Source organism: Cydia fagiglandana, chromosome 13 (genome assembly GCF_963556715.1).
Source record: "Cydia fagiglandana chromosome 13, ilCydFagi1.1, whole genome shotgun sequence".
NCBI classification, from domain to species: domain Eukaryota; kingdom Metazoa; phylum Arthropoda; class Insecta; order Lepidoptera; family Tortricidae; genus Cydia; species Cydia fagiglandana.
The window spans coordinates 19,793,697-19,816,910 of record NC_085944.1 but is presented as its reverse complement, the minus strand read 5'-3'; the positions used below and the strand labels follow the sequence as shown (position 1 = coordinate 19,816,910).

The following is a 23,214-nucleotide window of genomic DNA, read 5'->3' as shown; positions in this document are numbered from 1 at the left end:
GTCGTGAGCGGCCTTTAGAGATGGGTAAATTTAACTAAATATCTAAGTATATGAAAAACACTCAGTCAAGTTACCTAGTTCTCAGTTTTGAATTCATTCATTATTCACCCCACGCAGTCATTATCGCCAATAACAGACCGGGACTGAGTCGCCACGGGAATAACAATTACAACTTACTGTACTAGCTGTAATATCAGAAGTCAGAACAAAAGCCAAGCAAGTGTACCTACTCGACACTTCTTGTTCGTGAGTACTTATATTATAGGTACACTAAAATAAACATTTTTGGTAATATCCTGTACATTATTTATTAATTTAATTTAAATGTGTCTAAGCTCCTTATGATCAACCAACCAAACCTCATTTCGATTCGAGTATCTACTAAATTAATGGATTAAGTATTTATCTTTGGACACGACAAGAATAACGTTTAAATCATATTGAATAGGTAGTCGCCACGCCAACAACTCTACACAAGTCTTATGGCTCCTCTTCACGTTGGGCCAACGCCAACGCCAACGAGGGACGCATTTATGCGTTAGAAGGAGCAAGTGATATTGCTATCTCATTCTACCGCATGGCTGCGTCCCTCGTTGGCGTTGGAGTTGGCCCAACGTGAAGAGGAGCCTTTACGATTGTGATGACTTTACTGCCTTCAAGTAAGTGGTTTTAAATCTACTGATATCCTTACGCAACGCAAGTCATCTTACCGTGACAGTGACGTTTTTAAATATGACATGACTGCAAAGGGAGAAAAAAACATTCTAAAAAGTTTGAAGTACTACATTTATTACATAATCGAGGAAATGAAAACACATGATCCAATAAGATTAAAACTTCACATTCTGCAATAGTCCACCTTATAGGTACCTACAATCAACACCAGAAACATTTAAGCAGGCCAGATCTACACCGATCTATAAAAAAACACCCGCTCTTAAAAGTCGAGTCACACGAAAGATGGCGCGGCTCTTCCTTGAGATATTGACAGTTCAGTACAAATCTCGCGCCAGATACACCTCCACACGACTAAACTATGACAGACGGGGCGTGGTCGAACATGGTCGTATGCTGCTGCCGCCACCTGGTGCCCTTGTTACCATATGCTGCTCCGTCTCCGCTCGAGAGACTGTGCGAAGGACACTGTAGTGTTGGATGGTGCGAAGGACACTGTAGTGTTGGAGCGGACGCCACACGACTGGCTGGCCGACTGCACTGCAGACGCAAGTGTAGGGGGCGTGCGTGTCGGAGTGACCGAACATGTTCGTGTGCTGCACGTCCCGGCGCCGCCGCATGCGCACCGCGTCGCCTGCAAACAGGCCGATCCGATGATTAAAATTATTATTCCAACTGTCACTCATGACATACAAATGCATACTTGTGGCCTATTTTATAAAGCTACAAGTTACAATTTACAAGCGGAAGTCTCGTTTTAACACATAGGGCTAGAAAGAGATTTGCGCTTGTAAATTGTAACTTGTAGGTTTATAAAATAGGCCACTGGTCTCCCGCGGTACAGGCCTAGCCTAGTGCGGGGACCCCTGGAAATTCGGTACTATATTTTAACCATGCTATGCACCCACCCGATGTCACAACAATTTATGTACTCTACACTCTACCTACTGCCTGTTTTGTGCGCAATAAACTTATTTTTATTTTTATTTTATTATTTTACAAAATACTAATTCAATTAGGAGACGACTATCGTTGCTGATATGCGGTCATATCGTTGCGGATTACAATGTAATAATGATATCTAATATTCTTACAATAATGGATAGGTACGATTGTCACGCTTTTTGGTGTACCTATACGTATTAAATATCGTGTCAAAGTTGTATCACAATATTCATAACTAAACAGGTCAGAAAAAAATCTAAATAACGTTTTAGATCTTTATACAAAATGACAAACGAACAGATAGAATACAGAACAAGAACAGGACCAGCCGGCCTAGCCAAGGTTACAATGTGTGTCTCCCTATCACTCTTCCATATTAGAGCGACAGTGACAGTTGCGTTTCGATCGCTACGGAACGTAAGCGATTGGCATTTGGCTACGCCGCTATGTATCGCTAAGCAAGCATCAAGTGTCTGTAAAAGTTAAAATATATGTTTGTCTGAAAGTTTGAGACTTTTTAAAGGCAGACCTCGGCCTTGCAGCGGCCCCGCGCCACGTACCTTGATATACGCTCTAAGTCTCTGTAAGTCCTCGGGGTCGATGGGTGTACGTTCGTTGTACACGCAGACCTCGGCCTCGCTGGCTCGGCAACGGCCGCCCAGCGCTGAGCTACCGCATCTGCTGAGGGCAGTCCGCGAGCTTTGGTCCGACGTGATACTCTAGTGGACAACACAATGCCTATAGCAGAGCATATTAGTAACTCGAGCCTAAATACTATCACACATACACACACACACTAACACTCTAACACACTCTCTCTCACACACTCTGTTATGTCTTGTAACATAATATTCGTGCCTTCTTCAGCAAAATTAAAAAGCGGGAGACATATCCCATTATTTTATTTATAAACATTGACACGAATTGTGAACCGCGTGCAAACTGTTCACTAAGATCCTTAATATAGTGAGTCTTACGTATGGGCCTCGTTAGTTGACGGCGGTGGTGCAAGGCCCCGGAGCCGCAGACGCACTCCCGCAGCGAAACTGTGCGCTGCCGACAGAGCGCCGCGAGCGCGCCGTTCCGCCATCGCGTGCAGTTCCGCTTGCCTTCAAACCATTGAAAAGTTACGTCGGTTAACGACAGGGATCCATTTCTTGGACTGTGTACTAAGATGAGAATGAATCCCTGTCAATAAAAAAGGTAAGGATAAGGATTAATTTCACGGACTTTACTTGATTATTGGTCCACGAATTATCAATTCTTCCATGACAGCATACCTAATACTTATTTTAAATCCAATATACTGTTTGAGAAATGGCCTCTGCTGGGTAAAAAAGTCATTTTGCAGGTCTACAAATAGTTAATATGGGTATGCAATTTTATCGACAATTTTAATTTACTTACTATTCTCAACTAACCATCGGTGTACCTACCGCATATTTTTGTAACTATACAGGGTGAAATTTAAATCACTGGCCATATTCATTCCCGGCACTAGGTTACACTTAAGGAATCTATTTAGCGAAAAAAAGAGTACATTTTTTTTTAATTTTCATTTTTAATTTTTAAATATTTTCCACGAGTCGTGGTCACCCTATTACCACAAATGTAAACAAACCTAAATAGTAGGTTTTAACAACAACATCAGCAAAACCCTTATCTGACCTTCACTAAACCTTATAATCGTTGCAATAGGGTCCACCCAGTTAGTGTTGGCGATGGTAAGCAGGTTTATCAATTTCGAGGGTAGTCTAAACTAAACCATTCCGCGCTAGCGGTAAACATAACGGTAAGCATAAATGATTAGTCACTCGTCACTCGCCAACCTTAAAATAATAATCGCGCGCGTACTAAGGTTAAAAAAAATGTTTTCGAACCGGGAAATTACGAAGTGGTACGGTGTTATTTATTAAGTGGTGAGTGTTTACGTGGTGCACAAAGATTATACGAAATGGAATCCGTTCCACGCCTTCGCAGACAAGGATTGAATCCAAGAGTACCATCTCGTGGGACTTTCGTTAATTGCGTCGATTTTTAATCAAATGTACGTAAGTTGATTCATTTTTTTAAATACGCCTGAATGCAAAGATTCCTGACCTAGTTTTTACTCATTGTTTTTAAGCCACGGACGTTTTGTTAATAATCATTAGTCAGAAATAACATTTTAGATTAAAAATGGGTTGCCTTTGCATTTTGACGGTTCTAAGCCCGTTAAAGTATGAAAGGAAAAATTAGCAACTTATGTAGGTAATCTCGCTGCAATAGGGTTCATAATTGGTGACGCGATTGCAAACAGCGGGAGGGGCGGGGTGTCAATGACCTTAACTGATAAGAGAGAAGTGGGTGTAGTGGGTAGTTGTCGGTTCACCATAACGTACGAGGTTTTTAGGACAACTTGATGATGAGTTATTTCGAAAAAAATGTACTGAGCGGTATTAAAAGAAAAAACACGTGTTTAATATTTTTAGTTCTTTCGGTTGTTTCAATTTGGCCAGTGTATTAAATTTCACCCTGTATACTTATTAGTTTTAGGAGTGTTGTGAGTAACTTAGACAGACAGAGTAACATAGACCATCGCATCTTTTAGTAAAAACAAGAAGAGTTACAAACATCAAAAATACGGTAGGTAGGTATCTACTTATATACTGCATGATCATAGATCAAGGTTAGATGCACACCAACCACTGTTCCAAATACGGCATGTTGAATCTCGTGCTGTAATGCTTCCTGATGTAGTCGGCGTAGCACAGCGCCAGCAGCCAGCAGAGCGTGATGTGGATCTGAGGCTGCTGCTGCCGGAGGAACCGGGTCAGCGGGCCGAGGGCTGCCAGCTCTGGCTGCGAGGACCCCAGCAGGCCCGCGGTCGTCATTTCCAGTAGGACGTTTGGGCTCTGATACATATGACACGGTATCTATAGATGCGAGTCTGCGACTGCTGCTTGCTTGGGCAGCTAGTTCTATCTGTGGGGACCCCACCAAGCCGCATAGCCAACATACCAGTCGCTTACGTCCCGTAGCGATCGAAACGCAATTGTCATTGTCGTACTAATATGGAAGATTGATAGAGAGACACAAGCGTTTCGTTGTTGAAGCGATAGCGATTGACACCTTGGCTAGGCCGGCAGGCCCGCTATCGTAATCTCTGAGAATGCGTTGGGGTACTGCAACATGTAAAACATGGTGGATCCGAGCTCTGTAATACGGAAAGCTAAGGCACCATGCGCCACCATGGTCAGGGACACTCAAACTAATAGCTACTTACTTGCATTCCAAAGCCATAACGTGACAGGTAACGCGTTATGCCCACAGGTACTTTAGGCAGGCCTATGGAACTCTCTGCGCGAGCTCGGATTTATACCTACGAATCTGCTCCCGTTCACGGTAGAAAAGCAAGCCAGTTGGTTGCCACACGCGCTCACGTACGCACGTCACCGCGCGACGCGCTGTCAATTTTTACGATAGTTACAAGCTACGTAGTAGGTACCTACCTACTATTGAATTTGTTTAATTAAACATGTAATGTTTATTATGTATGACAAATGTATAGTTTTAGATATCTATCTAATTGAAATAGGTAGCAATTTTTTTATTTATTTTGGTAAATGTTTATTTTAACGACAGTAAGTTAACTTTACACCGGAAAGTGCCTACTCATTTTTGCTCTGGTTAACTTATAATTAATTACCTGTATTCATGGTGTTTCTATTATTTTTCTTTATTGTGTAACATTAATCTCTATCTGGTTTTAAATTACACGAAGATTTAAAACTAATTCTTGCTGGGATTATTGCGCGGTTTATAAAACGGCGTAAACACTGCGGTTACTGCAGGGACATATGACCTTTTAAAACGACTATTTCGCAAACACTAACGCATAATCGGAATATTAGGTATAATTTAAGATTAAGCTTTCCTTTTATTTCACTCCGCTGTTTAAGTAGGTATTTATTTATCATTTCTAAGCGTCAGCAACCCTAGCGTTGTGCCGGTGCGCGCGGTGCGGGGAGCGGCGCGTTGAAGGTCACTCCATTGTATTTTTGTGTAGGTATCAAAACGGTAGGTATTTGCGTTTTGTTCGAGAGATAAGTATCTGTTCGTAAGAACTATTATATAATCTGTGCTTTAGGTCTTACAAAACAACAACGTTTACAAGGTATTGGTTGTGTCGTAGTTGTGTTGTAGGATTGCATTCTGTGTGCATTTAAATATAATAGGAATTATAATACTCACATCTCTAATCAGGGTATCGAGGTAGTACTGGAAGAACCGCATCAGACACACCCAGATGTGCACCATCAGCGCCAGCGTTCCCACCACCATAGCGGACTATCAACAAAGCAAGCACGTGGATTAAGGTGGATTAGTGGATAAAGGTGATTGTCGATGTCGGAATATAGCATGAAATCAAACACACAAAACATTTTACCCACAGTTAGTTCTAACACTCACTATTTTCGTGTTAAATACCTGCTTAGTGCTTACTTACGTATAACTTGTCTGAAAATAGAGGTCAATCAATTTTAACTTCATGCAAATACAAATATGAATCATTTCGATCGATCGTTCCTTCGGCACACGGGTAAACGCAGAGCAGCTGAATAGTAGCAGAGTTAGCGCGCCGCCGCTCGAGCAGCCCTAGATAGGTCATCGTTCTATTATGGACCCTAATAGCAAACAAGCAAGCCTATAGCAGTGGACCAACTTCTTGCAAATTGGCAAGAAACAAGATGCTATGTGACATACAGGTTCTGCCAGCAGTCAGAGGAGACGGCAATTATGCACATTATCTGTTAATTTGACGACCGCGCTGGCCTAGTGGGTAGTGACCCTGCCTGCGAAGCCGATGGTCCTGGGTTCGAATCCCAGTAAGGGCATTTATTTGTATGATGATACAGATATTTGTTCCTGAGTCATGGGTGTTTTCTATGTATTTAAGTATTTGTATATTGTATATATCGTTGTCTGAGTACCCACAACACAAGCCTTCTTGAGCTTACTGTGGGACTTAGTCAATCTGTGTAAGAATGTCCTATAATATTTATTTATTTATTTTATTTATTTATTTAATTTCTATAGACCACTATTACCACTATAATGTCAAAAAGAATTAGGTACCTATACCTACTTAGGGCGGCATGTATTGCAACCCTATTACGGCTCATAATATATAATCAGTAATTTTCTGGATGCGGACAGTACAGTAGTAATTAATTTTAAAGGGCCGTCACAATAGATCAATGTTTGGTCGATACGGCACTCAAAGGCCCATAACACCCCAATAATAGTAATACCATCGTTCTCGCCTCACTGTACTTACGTGTACACCGACAATTCATTTATAAAGCTTATTGTAAATATCCACCAATACTCAGTTAAGTTGCTGTTACCTACTAGGATCGGTTCAGAGCGGCCGTGGAACTTATACTGGATCCCTATTGTCTACGAACTGGAGCGAAAGAAAGAGACAGCTCACCACGAGAATGTGCTCCAGCACTGTCACATTCGGATGGTCCCCGGGGCCAAACAGCGAGGCCTGCAGCTCGTGGTGCAGGAAGAGCGCGGCCGCGGCCGCGAACAGGGCCGTGGGCCCCACGCCCCACACCTCGCCGTTGCAGCTCAGCCATTTGGCAGCGTCTTCCAAGTACGACTCACTCAGGTTCTGGGACAAACCATCATCATTGTATGTTATTACAGACTATATATAGGTACAAGTAGAGTCAGGTAGAGAGAAAAGTTTCCGAGTAGTGTTAAATTTTTAAAATTAAAATTCATTTATTTCGAGTATCTGTGACTCATAAGTACATACACAATTCAAATACAATTATTATCATTAAAACAAACACTAAACACATACTTAATATTATAATTTTCAAAATTACTGCAACCGTGGTAAGCACATTGACAACCATCATCTATTTCTCAATGTGCTTACCACAGTGCTGCTGGGCGTATGAAGTCCGCAGCAAAATGCGATATAGGGACAAAACTTATCCGCAATCATTTCTAGGACGCTGTTGGAACTGGCGCGTACGCGTCGCACCAGGGACGCGGCTCGCAGGCGCATGGTAGCTTTAAAACACGACACATGCGCCTCCGCAAACATCCCTGACGCGCTGCAATATCGCGGTAGCCCCATCAGCGCCCTAAACGCGTTATTATACTGTACTTGTAGGGCCTTATACGATTTCAAAGTGAACTTTCGCCACAGACTGCAGGTGTAAAATGTTGTGCAAAAAGCTCTGAACAAAGTCACTTTACTTACCTTTGAGCATCGAGCGAATCTGCGTGCAATCATAATAATATTAGCTCTGATCGATAAGGCCCTACGTTCCCGTTCTATGTCGGCATCGTCCTTGAAGAGAACATCTATTAAGCCATTGAGTCTGCGTCATCTCCACCGCAAGCCTGGCAGACACTATATTTACTTAGGTACCAGTAGCGAATAGGAGCAAAATCAAATTTTTATTCTGTTAATTGGAAAAAGAATCTATTTTATCTATTCTATAATATTGGTAACGCAAGGATGTGATATCGCTTTCACAGACTTGGACGTGCAGCTTTTAGACTCATTTAGACGGATATTAGAGAACTCGCATATATTTCGCTACATTGCGGCATTGTCTCGATCGAGTGAATAAGTTGTAACGTATCTTAGACAGCAGTCGGCAATGTACCTAATACGAGTTCTCTTACCGTATTAAACCAAGATAAAAGTGTAGGTACATTCAGAGGCGTAACTAGGGGGGGGGGTTGGAGGGGGCAAGTGCCCCGGGCGCCGTCCAAGGGGGGGGGCGCCAAAATGGGCAAAAGACTACCCCTCATCCTGGTAATCTGGCCCACAGCTCAGAAAAGCAAAGAGAAAGCCGATCTTTTAGGTACTCTTTTTTGCCTAGAACTCGACCTTAAAAGACGACGGTAGCGCCCTACCGCCCACCATCCTTCAGTGCGAATACTCTATGCCAGAAACTTCTATCAAGCAGAGGGATATTCGGTAGGAGTTGCTATGCTTTCATTTTATAAGGCGAGCGGGCCGAGTGCTTCAGAGAGTTCAGAGCTGTGTTCCGTGTTAGCGCGTCTTTTCCCTCAGGGGTCTCCTGTCGGGAAGTTACCATTTTATGGACAGTCCAAGAGACTACCTATGCAAATGGATCCCTAGCCCTTTGTCCGGCAGGCGCATATATATGAGCCGTAGTAGACGGAACCTACTCCAATAGCTGCTGCTGCATATCTGTGACATGTTGTCTATCGGACGACAGTAGGTACGGGGATTCCTATATAGGCTGGTTAAAAATAACTACATTCCCGTTGCCAGGGAGGTTTTGGGATTATACTGAGCAACTTTTACTACGGGACCAACCCCTAAATCTCAAAAAAAAAAGTTTACCCTCCCATAGAAAATGGACCAACCAAAATGTATGAACCAGCCAAATTTTTTTTTCGCGACTGAGGGGTTGGTCCCATAGTAAAAGTTGCTCATTATAATCCCAGAACCTCCCTGGCAACGGGAATACAGTTATTTTTTAGCCACCCTGTATACAGGATGTTCTCTACCGCTCGTAGGTAAGTACAATGAGCTGTTGTCTGAAGAATTGTTTGACATGCTGCCTAGTTGCCAACGGTGACAGCTTGCCATCACTGCACCGCTCGCCGTATTAGGATAGGCAGAGTGTTTATCCTCACACCCTAGAACCTAAATGGTCGCGTACTGTGCGGCTTAAGAGGAATTCCTTCCACAGTGGTCGGGAGGAAATTTGTCGAAAAAAGGGAGCTCATTCCACAATAAATTGATTAAGTTCCTTTTTCTCGAGAGGCTACAGTATGGAGATCTCCAAAAAGTGCATAAGTTTTAAAATGGTCGGCAACGCGCTTGTAACTCTTTTGGAGTGTAGACGTCCATATGATGCGGTGACCACTTACCATCAGGTGGGTCGTAAACATGTTACCCACCGATGTCACAGAATAAATAATAGTACTAGTTACAGAAGACTCACTCTCTAACAAAACGCGTCTGTCACGATCAGCGCAGATATGGCCGCTAGGTGGCGACAGCGCCACGCGCGGCTTATGGCAAACCCCAAAATTGGGGTCGAACGGATGGACTTTTAACTGCCTGTAGCAAAGCGACGACATCGCGGAGTGAGCCACGCCTGCCGATGTATTAAAAAAACACATATACACTGTATTGTCTAAATTAAAATTAATTTTAGTTAAAAAAAAAGTAATCCTTTTGAAGTTCATTTCGTTTGTGTGGGGGGGGGGGGCGCAAATTTGGTGCCTGCCCCTGGCGCCATATCCTCTAGCTACGCCTCTGGGTACATTAACGCCAGAAGATACTCACACAGTTGGCATTGAAGCTGCTGACAGTCTTCGCCATGCGTCAGCGGACGCGAAGCCGGCGCTGCAGTAATATCGACATCACTCACAATTTACCATTTCCCAATCTTTCCATTTCCATGTTTTTACAATTACTTTGACATTTTAAGTGACTCTTGGTGCCAGATTGTCGTGGTTGTGTCAATAATTGGTCAATAACGTAGATATTAGATCTAGTTGGTTTGTTATTTATGTAGGTTAGTAAGGTTTTGTTTATGGTTTTAATTTTTAACAATATTAGATCATCAAAATCTCTAAATAATCGGCGGAATCATGATAATCGGCGAACACATGTTATTACTGAGTTCCAGAAAAGAATAAGTCGCGTAGGTAGTATTTTATCCCACGTCGGTGGCAAACGAGTTATACAAGCCGCTTGATGGTAAGCGGTTACCGTAGACTATGGTCGCTTGTAATTCTGGGGGTAGGTATCATATGAGCATGGCTGAGATTATTTTTGCTGTCACTACCATCGATTTCTAAGTTATTAATTGATACATTCATTTTAGGATAAAATATGCATGCATGCGATATACTTATTTGGTTACTTTGGAAGTAATTATTAGGGGCTGATTGTACAATGTACATACTCACTCACTTACTGGTGTGGCGCAACAACACGAAGTGGATCTGGGCCTCCGACACCAAAGACCGCCGTGCTACTCTGTTCAAAGCCGCGTAGCGTAGGTAGTATTTCATCCCACGTCGGTGGCACGAGTTATACAAGTTGCTTGAATGAAGATGTACATGGTCTGGGTTAACAGTAACTGTGTCATCTAATCTTTCCCCGATATTGCTCGGTTCTCTTTTCTGTCCATGTATTCCTGATAACAGCTGAGGGTCAAACAGATCACTGTGTTATGTCTTTCCTGTAGACATACACAAGAGTTAAGGGCTATAAAGGTTAATTTTCTTATTTAACCCTTATCCACGTGAAAATGTCCTCCTTTTAGTTAGAGAACTATGATAAAATCATTGCTTACATGCCCACAAGCCTTCGAGCAACACCGGCTTCCGACACGACAAGCTGTTAACTATTGCCCACAGGAGAGAAAAATGTACTGTTCGCGCGAACACACTAGTTTTCTCTCCTGTGGGCAATAGTTAACAGCTTGTGGGCATGTAAGTAATGATTTTATCATATATAGTTCTTTAAATAAAAGCGGGACCATTTCGTGACCGTGGTAGTATTACCTGTTGTTTTATCTATTAAGTTTTGTCACTAATAAAAACATTCTATTCTATTCTATTCTATTCTAAAAGGAGGGCCTTTCCACGTGGCGTGGATAAGGGTTAAATAAGAAAATTAACCTTTATTGCCCTTAACTCCTGTGTATGTCTACAGGAAAGACATAACACAGTGATTTGTTTGATCCTGATACGGTGCTCCCTATCCCTGTATTTCCAGCATCAGTTCAGGAATGGGACAATTAAACCCTCGCGACTGTCGCTACATTGATTCTTAATAGTGCCATGCCTTATGGGAAACGGTCGCAGAGATAGTTCAGAGCCGGAAACCGCTACCAACTTTTAGTATGTTGTTGGGGATGGCATTGGGTCTCCAAAACTGCCGGGAGACGGCGGCGCCGGCCATCTACTTCAGCGGAATGACGTCATCAAAATGACTCCCGCTTCGTTGCGAATATTGCATACTGCACCCAAACTATGCATAGCACATACACTTGTGGGGTATTAAATGAAAGCCAATTAAATGAACTATATTTTATTTATACAAAGTGTACCAAAATATGCATTAGTTTAAGAGAAATTTACAAATAAATAAAAATTACGTAAAAAATTATTCGATTATTTGGGTTTTACAACCAAACCAAAAGTCGGACGATAAAGCAATGTACTACAACATTAAAGATGACGTCTCAAGCCATACACTGATATCAATAAAATCAAAATTGGACCAAATATGTGGAAATTATGCATCAAAATGTAGATATTTGCCCATACAAATGTATAAAAGTTAAAAAAATCCAAATTGGTCATTTTCAGGATAATCCGCATAAGCTTCTAGTATGTTATTAGCAATATGACCTGGATTCTAAAACTGCCGGGAGACTATCTTTGTTGTTCCTCAGTTACAAATAATGACATCATATAAATAATCACTGCCGAATTTCGCAAAATGTAAATTATAGCTATACCACGAGTCTCACATACACGTGAGTTACATGTAATGAAAGGTTATTAAATGTATTATGATTCACCTAATCATTGTTTGTAAAAAAAAATTACGGTTTCAGAGCTAGAAACAACGAAATACCATTTTTTATGCAAAAAGTAGATATGTATCAATTTTATAGCTAAACTAAAATCGTCAAAAAAATTTTGCGTATAATATTAGAAAAACCAGTTATTCAACTATATACAGTGGCGGATTTCCCATAAGGCACAGTAGGCCCGGGCCTAGGGCGGCAAAATATTAGGGGCGGCAAATTGTGACAAAAAATTCGCTGATGATAACAGAAAATAACTCAAAATTAGACCAGGCAACAAATTCTCAAAAAAGTACCTATAGAGGGAAATGCTTGCAACACAATTTTTGACTTTGTACCTATTTTTATTTGAACTATCTAGGAGGTGAACATATCAAAAGTCCCCGGCCGCCGGAGCCCTTGAGCCAGGGGAAGAGAGAGGTCTCCGAAACTGCCGGACCAATTAAGTTGAAATTTGGCACACATCACATATATAATGACTGTAAGTTTGTGACCCAAAGATGGACGTGTAACGTAAATAATAGTACATTGTACAACATGGGGCGTAAGTTGAATATTGCAAACGAGAGTAAGTTAAATCGCGACGGCTTGCCGGAGCGATTTATAGGCTCGAGTTTGCAATATTATTACGCCCCGAGATACACACAATGTTTTTCATCACACTTGCGATACAAAAAATAAGTTTAAAGACAAAAAACTGTTAATTATGGCACTTGAAACTTCATAACTCCCTAGGGAAAACGAATTTTCTATAACTCCCGCTACGCCTACGTGCAATTCTACATTTACTGAGCGAGTGTGATGAAAATGAATTTTAAATATGGCCTCCATATTTTGGGGGGTAAATGAGAAAATTTAAAAATTAAGTTTTTCAAACTAGTTATATCGTGTTATATATCAAATCAAAGAGCTCATTGTAAGAATCTCAGATTTTTTTTATAATTTTAGGATAAATAGTTTAGCAGTTATTCAAGAAAATAGTTTTTAATGTTTATTGTAGGTACATGAAAGTCAATGTTATTGGTAAAACTGTCACTTAAAATGAATAAGTATTTGCTTATTTTTTTCATAAAACCTATGTTCCTATGATCATGTCACAAGGACATATAGTTTCTAAGATATACTTAATAAGCGAAAAACCGAAAAATGTGACCTTCAAACCAAACCCCCCAACTTTTGATATGTTCACCTCCTAACGAGTCCAAAAAAGTTACTAAGTAAAAAATGTGTCCCAAGCATTTCCCTCTATAATATATCTTTCCGTTGCCTGATCTAAATGTAGTCAATATGATGGGTGCTGATGCTGAGAAAGGGGCGGCTACAAGGCTTGGGGCCTAGGGCGGCAAAGACTGCAAATCCGCCACTGACTATATATCACAATTTAAATTTTACATTTCCGACAAAAACTGTGGAAGTTGTTGAAAAAAAAACTAAAGCGCCCCAACAATTCTACCTTAATGCACTCATATTATGCAAAGAATAGTCCTAATTATCGACTATTAAATGAATGAACATTACATAAAATACATGAAAACGACATTTTCGAATGGAACCATAATTAAAAAAATAATAATTTACTTGATAAGTAAGCAAAACACTGTTTCTTTAAGTACCTAATCTCCTCCTTTCAAAGTCGGTTAAAATGTAGCTTTTGTGACCAGGGCTACAAAAACAAATAAATTGGCACCTAATTTATCAAAATCAGTTCAGTAGTTTCATGCAAACGGTACCTACACATGCACGCATAGATAGCAAATTCTGCCGTAGTCGGACAAAAAATTAAAATTCAATAATTAGACCTTTATTATTATGGCCTGGCGTGGCTTGGCATCTAACGTTGAAACCCTCAGGCCGTAGATGTTAGCAGACCAGAGGGGTGACCTGTATTTCGGAGGATCAGAGGGAAAATTCTGCCAGCCTTCTCAGCTCAGCCTTGAAACCCTTGCACCACTCAAGATTCCACTTTTATAAGAATACCCAACTGGCGCGAAGTGGCGCATAATAGGGCAGAGTGACGCTCTTTTGTGTCAGAGGTCAAGATCCTCTTTAGGTCACTGAGCCAGTGATGTATGTATGACTGTATGTATGTATGTATAAGGCTAATCGAGGCTTAAATATATAATTATGTATCGCATTAAGTGAACTGATATGGCATTTACCGAGATAAGGCATTTTGTATTAGGCATGTACCTACTTACTGGCATGTAACTTTACATTTCTCTAATAATGTAGCGTTAGGCCATGACAATAAGAGTCTATTTGATATTGATATTTACCGCGACTACAGCAGGAACTGCTATCTACGTGTGTAATTATGTATTTTTTACATGAAACAACTGAATTGATTTTGATAAATGAGGTGTCAATTTATTTGTCTTTGTAGCCCAGGTCACAAAAGCCACATTTTAACCGACTTTGAAAGGAGGAGATTAGGTACTTAAAGAAACAGTATTTTGCTTACTTATGAAGTAAATTATAATTTTTTTAATTATGGTTCCATTTGAAAATGTCGTTTTCATGTAATTTATGTAATGTTCATTCATTTAATACTCGATAATTAGAACTATTCTTTGCATAATATGAGCGCATTAAGGTAGAATTGTTGGCGCGCTTTAGTTTTTTTTCCACAACTTCCACAGTTTTTATCGGAAATGTAAAATTTAATCTGTGATGTATAGTTGAATAACTTGTTTTTTAAATATTATACGCAACATTTTATCGACGATTTTAGTTTAGCTATAAAATTGATATACATCTACTTTTTCCATAAAAAGTGGTATTTCTTTGTTTCTAGCTCTTAAACCGTACATTTTTTTTACAAACAATGTTTAGGTGAATCATACTAAATTTAATAACCTTTCATTACATGTAACACACATGTATGTGTGACTCATAGTATAGCTATAATTTACATTTTACGAAATTCGGCAGTGATTATTTGTATGACGTCATTATTCGTGACTGGGGGACAATAAAGATGGTCTCCCGGCAGTTTTAGGACCCAGGTCATATTGCTAATAACATACTAGAAGCTTACGCGGATTATCCTGAAAATGACCAATTTGGATTTTTTTAACTTTAATGCATTTGTATGGGCAAATATCTACATTTTGATGCATAATTTCCACATATTTGGCCCAATTTTGACTTGATTGATATCAACGTATGGCGTCAGACGTCGTCTTTAATTTTGTAGTACATTGCTTTAACGTCCGACTTTTGGTTTGGTTGTAAAACCCAAATAATAGAATATTTTTTTACATCATTTTGATTCTTTTGCAAATGGCTCTTAAATGGCTGAATATTTTGGTACACACTGTATAAATGAAATATAGCATATTTAACTGGCTTTCATTCAATACCCCACACAATTATGTGCCATGCATAGTTCGGGTACAATATGCAATATTCGCAACGAAACGGGAGTCATTTTGATGACGTCATTCCGCTGAAGTAGATGGCCGGCGCCGCTGTCTCCCGGCAGTTTTGGAGACCCAATGCCATGCCCAACAACATACTAAAAGTTGGTAGCGGTTTCCGGCCCTGAACTATATTCCCATAAGGCATATGACTATAAGCTTATCAAGGACTGCGCGCGCGACGCGCTAGTCCAACTACCAAAAATTACACGCACGACATATCCACGAGGGATAGTCACAGGCCGAGCTCATCCAGCCGCAGTGCAATGGCCGGCCCGGGCCTGGGGCAACCGCCTTCTTGATCACGGTACACCCTGCGCAAGGTTAGTATGACGAGTAAACTCCACCAGCCCTTATATACGGACGCGGAAAAATCTTAATAGCGCCATTTACTTTTCGGTCTAGCGACATCTAACGGGCAATTGAAGAGTCAGTTTTGGTTTCTTAAAGCTTTTGAAAAATAATTTACTTGTAATGATAACTTGTCTTATAAATATTGAAACGATGGTTCCATTATGATTGGGTTGGAATCTGCAATTTATAGTTATTATTGAACTTTAAGGAAATTAAAGGGTACGTCAACGAATCGGAAGTACGAGTATTTACGGTAGGTACCTATAGTAAAAACTTTATTCATGAAACCTACAAAATACCTACGTCATGTAAAGTCAACCATTACGTCTTCGAGATGTCACTCAAAAGTCGCCATCTACCATGGTGACATAAACGAAAACATTATTTCTATGTTTTATTTGTTCCACAAAATTAATGATATTAAACATCAATGATAAAAGATAATAAACAAGTATGGTCTCTACTAAACCCTGTAAAGTTTCTTGATAGCCCGTGTGAGTGCGCCCAAAATGGTTGTTGACGAGGCAAGTATTCAACCACTCATCACGCTTCTCATTCTCACAAATGCTTATTTAAATACTTGCGGGCTATGAATTAAATTCTCAAGATTTTACCTAAGGTTAAAAGTACTGCTACTTCTCCATACTTTTAAACTTCGTAAAAAAACTTGAAAGTTAGCAACTTAAATCCAACACAAATTGCAAGTCTAGTTACTTACAGTCATGACATTGCATCATTTGCATCTAGTTGTATTATATGGATTATAAGGAGGTTTGTCTGAGTAGGTGCTGGAGTGGTGCAAGTGCGGCTCCGGCACTCTGTCGGCGCTGCCCACTGTGCTATGGGCGGCGGGCGCTGCGACTCTTGCCCGGCGCCTTCTAGTCATATTGTTTAGGCGCAGCATGTTCCGGCGCGCGCCTTACTGGGAGTTGGCCCTGCAGGTATGTACCTACCCATGGTCCACATTTTTAACTGACAATCCGTGAACCTTACTTAACTGTAATAAGGTTCAACGATGGTCAGTTAGCAACAGTAACGGGTTAGTCTCGGACTGTCTAGAACACAAAATGACTAGTGTAATATTTTGCCTAAGTATATCCCTTTTAGTCTACATCGCAAACGGTCTAGAACACAAAATGACTACAATTATTTAGACCTTTATTTACCTACATTTCGTCGGTTTATCTTTACGTTAGCGATGTCGACGGAGCCCCGCGGCAGCATACATCGCTAACGTAAAGATCCTACGTAAAGTCCTATTTCTGTGCTGTTTAGCCTTCGGCCTTTTGAAGAAACCTAACGAACCTAACCTGCCTATATATATATGGTCATTTTGTGTTCTAGACCGTTTGCGATGTAGACTAAAAGGGATATAGGCAAAATATTACACTAGTCATTTTGTGTTCTAGACAGTCCGAGATCAAAGCACAGTAACGATGGCAGTTAGGTAGGTATCTTCTTCGTCGTAACCTCATGACTGAGGGTCGTGACCGCCATAAGTTGCGTTTTCTTGGATTGCTCTCCAACCTGGCCGATCTTCTGCCTTCCGCATAGAGCCCTGGAACTTGACGCGTGCTGTGACTGCCTCAATGGCATCAAACCAGCGTGTAGGTATTCTGCCTCTGCCTCTTCTGCCCTCAACCTGGCCACCGATCATCAACTTCTCTAGACTGTCGGGTTCCCGCCGGGCCAAGTGTCCAAAGAAGCCGAGGATTCTCCTGAGACAGATAGTAGATAGACGGGTTTTTATGTTGAGCTCGTTCAGGTAGGTATAGCCGAGTATTGAAGGCCGAGCTCCACGTTAGGGTCGAACCTGTGAATCGGAGCGCTACGCACGAGCCCAAGCTCCATACAAAAACAAGTTTACCGTGGCCACAGGTACACAATATACCACAAAAATTCCGGTGCCTAATTGTTGATAATTGAAACCCAATAGTCGGTGCGCCAATGTACTTATATATTATGATCACGTCACTTTTCCTCTCATCTGTCATCCCGATACATTTTTACTTTTGATCAGCGTTTATCAATACATGACTGTTCATCTTATTAGCTACGGCCCCTGATAAGTCACGGTCGGTTTATGTACCTAATATGGTATCGTTGCAGCACCTACTGTTCGTGTGGATGGTGATCTACAGCGTGCACTTCTGGGTGGTGCTGGTGCGGCTGGTGAAGCTGCTGGTCGACGTCGCTTACGACGAAGTACGACTTGTCCACGTTTGTACATATCTCATACACAGACATCGGTTCTATATAGGGGGCAAATTTTAATGGCAGATTGGGCGGGACTATAGTGATAAACTCAGTTATCGATGATTTTTTCATGTAGGTACCAGTAGTATATCGCTGAAAGTTCATTTAATTTCGTCGCCTAAAATCCGATGTCTTCCATGTCGTTCTTTTCATCACTGAAGGTCGTGTCCGTCTCGAAGAATGTTGCTTGCAGTGTGATTATCATATCTGAAAGAGTAGTAGTCTGATCCATTCATCGGATAAGACACTTTCAAGTCTTACCACGCTCGCATTCGTATAAATAGTTATATACAAAACAATTATCTAATAATTAACCCGCTCGCTAGATGGAACTGAACCGAGCGCTACAAGTTTTACATCACGTAAAGTCAACAGAAGTTCTCACCGGTCTGAAGTATAGGTATATTGCTGATTTTTTTTTATTAAGGGGTCCTTGGACTTGTGTTTTATTTCCTAGGGGTCCGTGGATAGAAAAAGGTTAAGAACCGCTGCACTAAGCAATTTATTATTTTCTTTAAGCAACCGTGCGCATGAGTTTTGCGTTTTGAATTAAGGTATATTTTTTTACCCGACTGCGCGACGCAAAGGAGGGTAATGTGTTTATCAGCCTATATATGTATGTATGTATTTTATTTGTGTAGTATCTGGATCGTACTCTCACGATGTTTTGTTTCCAGACCATGGCAGCACTATACGAGCCGGAGCAGTTCCGGAGCCCCCGCAACAAGTACGTGCTGGAGCAGTGCGCCGTGTGGTGCGTCAGCGCGGTGCCGCTCGCCGCCTGCGTGCGCGCCCGGCGCCGCCCAAGGCCGCCGCCGCTCATGATCTGGTACGTCAGCAATCCAAATAGGCTACATTCCTACTAGTCAAATCAGCTTCTTTTTTTGAACTGTCAAAACAATTTGCTAATATGGAATTTATATGAAAACGAATGTAGTGACGTCACAGTCAACTCACCTACTTTTTACATTTCAATCCGATTTATTAAATAGAAATAGTGCTTAAAAATAACTGCTGTCTATGTTTTTCTAATTATTATCTGGTGCTTTATTCCATGCACGATGTGAAATAATTTATTTTAAGTAGAGGAAACATCCCTATAAGGCTTAAACTTACTTACTCCTGCGAGCACAAAGCTTGCAGGGACAGACAGCGAAAGTTGATCCTTATAGAAGAGAGGCTAGAGTAGAGCCAGTATAGTGGCATATCCTGAAAACAATGGTGTCCAAACTATTAACACCCATATCAGAACATGGGTAGGTATATTTGGTCAAGCAAATCTTGTCAGTAGAAAAAGGCGCGAATTTCAAATTTTCTTAAATTTGCCGCCTTGTTCTACTGACAAGATTTGCTTAACCAACTTTATGTTCTGATAATGAACTATTTAGTAAGGATGTAAGTAATTGTCCTTGATATCAGGATAACGACGTCCCCCTGGCAGCGGCGCGAGATGGGCCCGCACGGGTACTACCTGCAGCGGCCGGCGCCGCCCCCCGCGCCCCCCGCCGCGCAGCTCCGCACCCCGCGCCGCGCCTTCTCCGCCCCGCAGCTGGCCCAGCACCACAACACTCGCAAACACTCCAAGTCTATCTGATTCGGAATATATCTACTGTTACAACCAATACTGGCTTTCATTGTAACTGCCTGTGTCAGGATAATGATCTCCGCCCCGCAACTAGCCCAGCACCACACCACTCATAAACACTCCAAGTCTATCTAAATATTTACACTTTTGTATAAAAGCTGCTCTCATTATTTCCCCACACCAAACATTCTTCCATTATTTTCCCAAATATTATGTGTTGAGTATAGGATAGCGAATAGATTCTATGATCTCTTCTCAGCCCTAGTACTAGTACGGTAAGGCTGCCCCAGTTCTGGATGTATATTTGATCCTAAAGCCAGGTCACCAAGCAGTCACCGTACCATCGCCCACGCTGTTAACTGTCCATCGGTGGACATTATGCCTTTTGTAATAAGGTCCACCGATGGACAGTGTTGTTTTTTGTTCCATATCAGAATAAAGTCAATGGGTTGTAGTCACAACGCAGGCTGTTCCATATCTGGATGTAAATAGCGCTTTAGGATCAATTTACATTCAGATATGGAAACAGCTTAACCCTCAAATGCATAGTGTTACCAAATGTCTACAAAGCATTAGACAGCTCACAGTTTAAAAAAAAGGCTTACGTTCTTGAACGCACCTTTACTTATACCAAAGCCAAACGTCAAGTAGTAGGGTGATGATTTAAGGGTTAAATTTGCGCAATATTCTTAATTCATAAAAATTACATTCGTTTTAAGACGAAAAGTCGGAAAGCTTGGAAAAATCCAGAAGTTGATAATTTATAGTATGTATGTGATTTTGATTTTTGAACGGTGTTTTCGGGGTTTGTAATTATTTTATATTTAAAAACTTTATCGTAGGTATATCACAAATAGCTAGTGTACCTTTCTAATGGTGGTAAAAAAATTAATGAATGTTAGCTAATTATACACGGTGTAACATGAGAAAACCGAATAATTTTAACCACGCATTTCTGAGGTCAAAAGAAGTAAAAAATTTAATATGAGTTAAGTCAATGTCGCCAAAAAAAAATTTGTTTTTTGTTTTGTTTTTTCAATTTTTTGAATGTATTTGTACATAAATAATAAATGTTATTGGTAAACTTGTCACTTAAAATTGATTTTTACTTTTTTTTTCGTAAAACCTACTTTTGGCAAAGTGTTGCTTGTCACTTTTTGACATCTAACAATAAGGATATTTAGACTACGTCCCCAGTGTTGCCAGATGGTCACAAAAGTCACATTTTACGTGAATTTTGGCCTTCTCGTGTGACATGTGCGTGACTTTCGATCATGAGGCAATTTTTGTGACTTTTTAAGCTAGTCGAATTTTGGACAAGTTTAATTCTGCAATTCGTATTATTTAGGAACGCAGTGAACGCACCCAAGTTGACACTTGCACTGGCACTTTGACGTTACATCCACCATCACGTTTATCACCATGACGGTGTTATTTAGTTTGATAGTATACCTAGTAGTTATCTATACGCCTCTGGCGGCCTCTGATTCGATCGGGCAGTTTAATCAGATTGGCGAAAATCTGACTAATCTGAATACGCCTTAAATCGGAGATTGACGCCAATTTTATTTCTGGTCAAATCAGTTGATTTGTTCATCCCGTCTGGATATCGCTTAAAGGCTCTCGTGATTGTTCAAAAACTGATGATAAAGTTGCATTTTATCCACATGTGAGGCAAAGTAATCAAGTGCAAATTTTGCTGGTAGAATTGATTATTTTCAGGAACAAAAATATCAATAGATTTATGGTGATATTAGATATTAGTACACCTAAATTGAAAAAATGCCTCAAAAAGAAAATACTGGCGTTAAAAATTGGTATTATTGCGCCCGTACTCCGTTTTGTCGGTAATATCGGTCATAATCGGCGATTTAATTCGGCGAGCCAAATTGGCGTTTGCGTCCGCACGTCCTGATTCGATCGGGCAATTTAATCAGATTGGCGAAAAATTGACTAGTCTGGATACGCCTTAAAATTCATGAAATCGATCACAAATAGCATTAAGTATGAAAATGTGTGTTTCAAAAAGAAAAATCATATAAAGTTAGTAGATTCTTTGTGAAGTATATTATTTTCTGAATCTGAAAATCGATTTAAAGTTGGTCAAGCAGATCTTGTCAGTAGAAAAAGGCGTCAAATTTGAAAAATGTAGGCGCAAAGGGATATCGTCTCATAGAAAATTTGAATTTCGCGGCTTTTTGTACTGACAAGATTTGCTTGACCAGCTATACCTACCCATACAATACAATAATATAAAAATGTGACTTAAGCAGCAAAAACGTGACTTTTAGGGAAACGAAACGTAACTTAGGACTCCAGAGCCCTGGCAACACTGTACGTCCCATAGCAGCAACATCACCATCAAAAAGGCCTTTTACACTATGTAACAATAACAACTTGTTTTTTTAAAATTAATAATATCTCTGAAACTAAGCGAATTTCAAAAAAGTTTATAGGACATTTTTGTCTCTAAATATGATCAGGAATACGCTGTTAAAATTATTCGGTTTACTCATGTTACACCGTGTATATTAAAATTCTCATAGCTAGCCATACACAGTACGGATTTGTCCGTTAGATGCGGCTGAAAGAAGTGTCCGGCGGACCCACCCATCAATGTATGGCGAGAAATTGTACGTGTCCGCTGTCCGTGCTCAAAACCAACGGATCGGACACGGAGCAGACAGATCAGTTTTAAATTTCCCTACAAAGTTTTAGTCGCACCAAGGACCATGTCGCACTATGAAAATTGGTACTTTATGATGACATTCATTGACCGACAATGGCAAACATATTGCCGTCCTGTAACTTGATAACAACAAAAGATGGAAAAAAATAAATTCTTATATTATTGCTTTAAAAAAAATTCAGTTAAAGGGTTAAACAACAAGCTTACAAGCTTATAATACAAATTGGTTTTTCCTTCTTAGAGGCATATAAATCCGTCACATATGACTAGTTTTTGTTTTGAACGAGACATTGTTGCAGACAACCATTACTAGCTAAATCAGGATAACTATGATGGATATGATGGCAACGTGATAGGGAAAGGCTGGAGGCTTTTGAGATGTGGTGCTGGCGTCGATTGGCAAAGGTCAGCTGGACGGAGAAGAAAACAAACGAAGAGGTTTTACGCATGGTAGGAGAGAAGAGGAGTTTGTTGAGAACCATAGAAAACAGAAGAGGAAAGATGCTTGGGCACCTGCTACGACACGACGAATTTATCAAAAATATCATTGAAGGGAAAGTTGAGGCAACAAGACGGAGGGGGAGACCAAGGAGAACGTACATAGATCAAGTAAAGGAAAAGCTCAACGTCGTGTCGTATCAGGCTGTCAAGGAGAAGGCAGAGGACCGACATACATGGAAATCGCTC

At 40.6% G+C, this 23,214-nt stretch overlaps 2 protein-coding genes and 1 non-coding gene across 3 annotated transcripts; 1 reads left to right on the top strand and 2 right to left on the bottom strand.

The window, feature by feature from the left end:
• Window positions 1–1,096: 1,096 nt before the first annotated feature.
• Window positions 1,097–10,138, bottom strand: LOC134669925 (uncharacterized). Its single transcript, XM_063527541.1, has 7 exons — window positions 9,962–10,138; window positions 7,097–7,282; window positions 5,854–5,949; window positions 4,306–4,514; window positions 2,598–2,729; window positions 2,181–2,337; window positions 1,097–1,309 (listed from the first exon to the last, which is right to left on the bottom strand). Exons 1-7 carry the CDS (start codon window positions 9,995–9,997, stop codon window positions 1,097–1,099), a joined length of 1,029 nt encoding a protein of 342 aa, XP_063383611.1. The 5' UTR covers window positions 9,998–10,138.
• A 5,670-nt stretch (window positions 10,139–15,808) lies between these two features.
• LOC134670427 (U1 spliceosomal RNA) lies at window positions 15,809–15,974 on the bottom strand. The gene has a single exon (XR_010099059.1). It is a non-coding gene; the product is annotated as a U1 spliceosomal RNA (small nuclear RNA).
• Window positions 15,815–19,875, top strand: LOC134669836 (uncharacterized). The gene is made up of 5 exons (XM_063527456.1): window positions 15,815–15,966; window positions 16,783–16,938; window positions 18,107–18,202; window positions 18,931–19,082; window positions 19,673–19,875. The coding sequence occupies exons 2-5, from the start codon at window positions 16,900–16,902 to the stop codon at window positions 19,845–19,847; spliced, it is 462 nt and encodes a 153-aa protein (XP_063383526.1). The 5' UTR covers window positions 15,815–15,966; window positions 16,783–16,899; the 3' UTR covers window positions 19,848–19,875.
• Window positions 19,876–23,214: the final 3,339 nt, after the last annotated feature.

Bases quoted from the DNA above. Each gene is read 5' to 3' on its own strand.
- LOC134669836 (XM_063527456.1), top strand. From the start codon at position 16,900: ATGTTCCGGCGCGCGCCTTACTGGGAGTTGGCCCTGCAG. The intron at 16,939-18,106 runs GTATGTACCTAC...GTATCGTTGCAG, and splicing joins ACTGGGAGTTGGCCCTGCAG to CACCTACTGTTCGTGTGGAT. The intron at 18,203-18,930 runs GTACGACTTGTC...TTTTGTTTCCAG, and splicing joins TCGACGTCGCTTACGACGAA to ACCATGGCAGCACTATACGA.
- LOC134669925 (XM_063527541.1), bottom strand. From the start codon at position 9,997: ATGGCGAAGACTGTCAGCAGCTTCAATGCCAACTGT. The intron at 5,950-7,096 runs GTGAGCTGTCTC...CTTTGTTGATAG, and splicing joins TGCTGGAGCACATTCTCGTG to TCCGCTATGGTGGTGGGAAC. The intron at 1,310-2,180 runs GTACGTGGCGCG...GCCTGTTTGCAG, and splicing joins GACTTAGAGCGTATATCAAG to GCGACGCGGTGCGCATGCGG.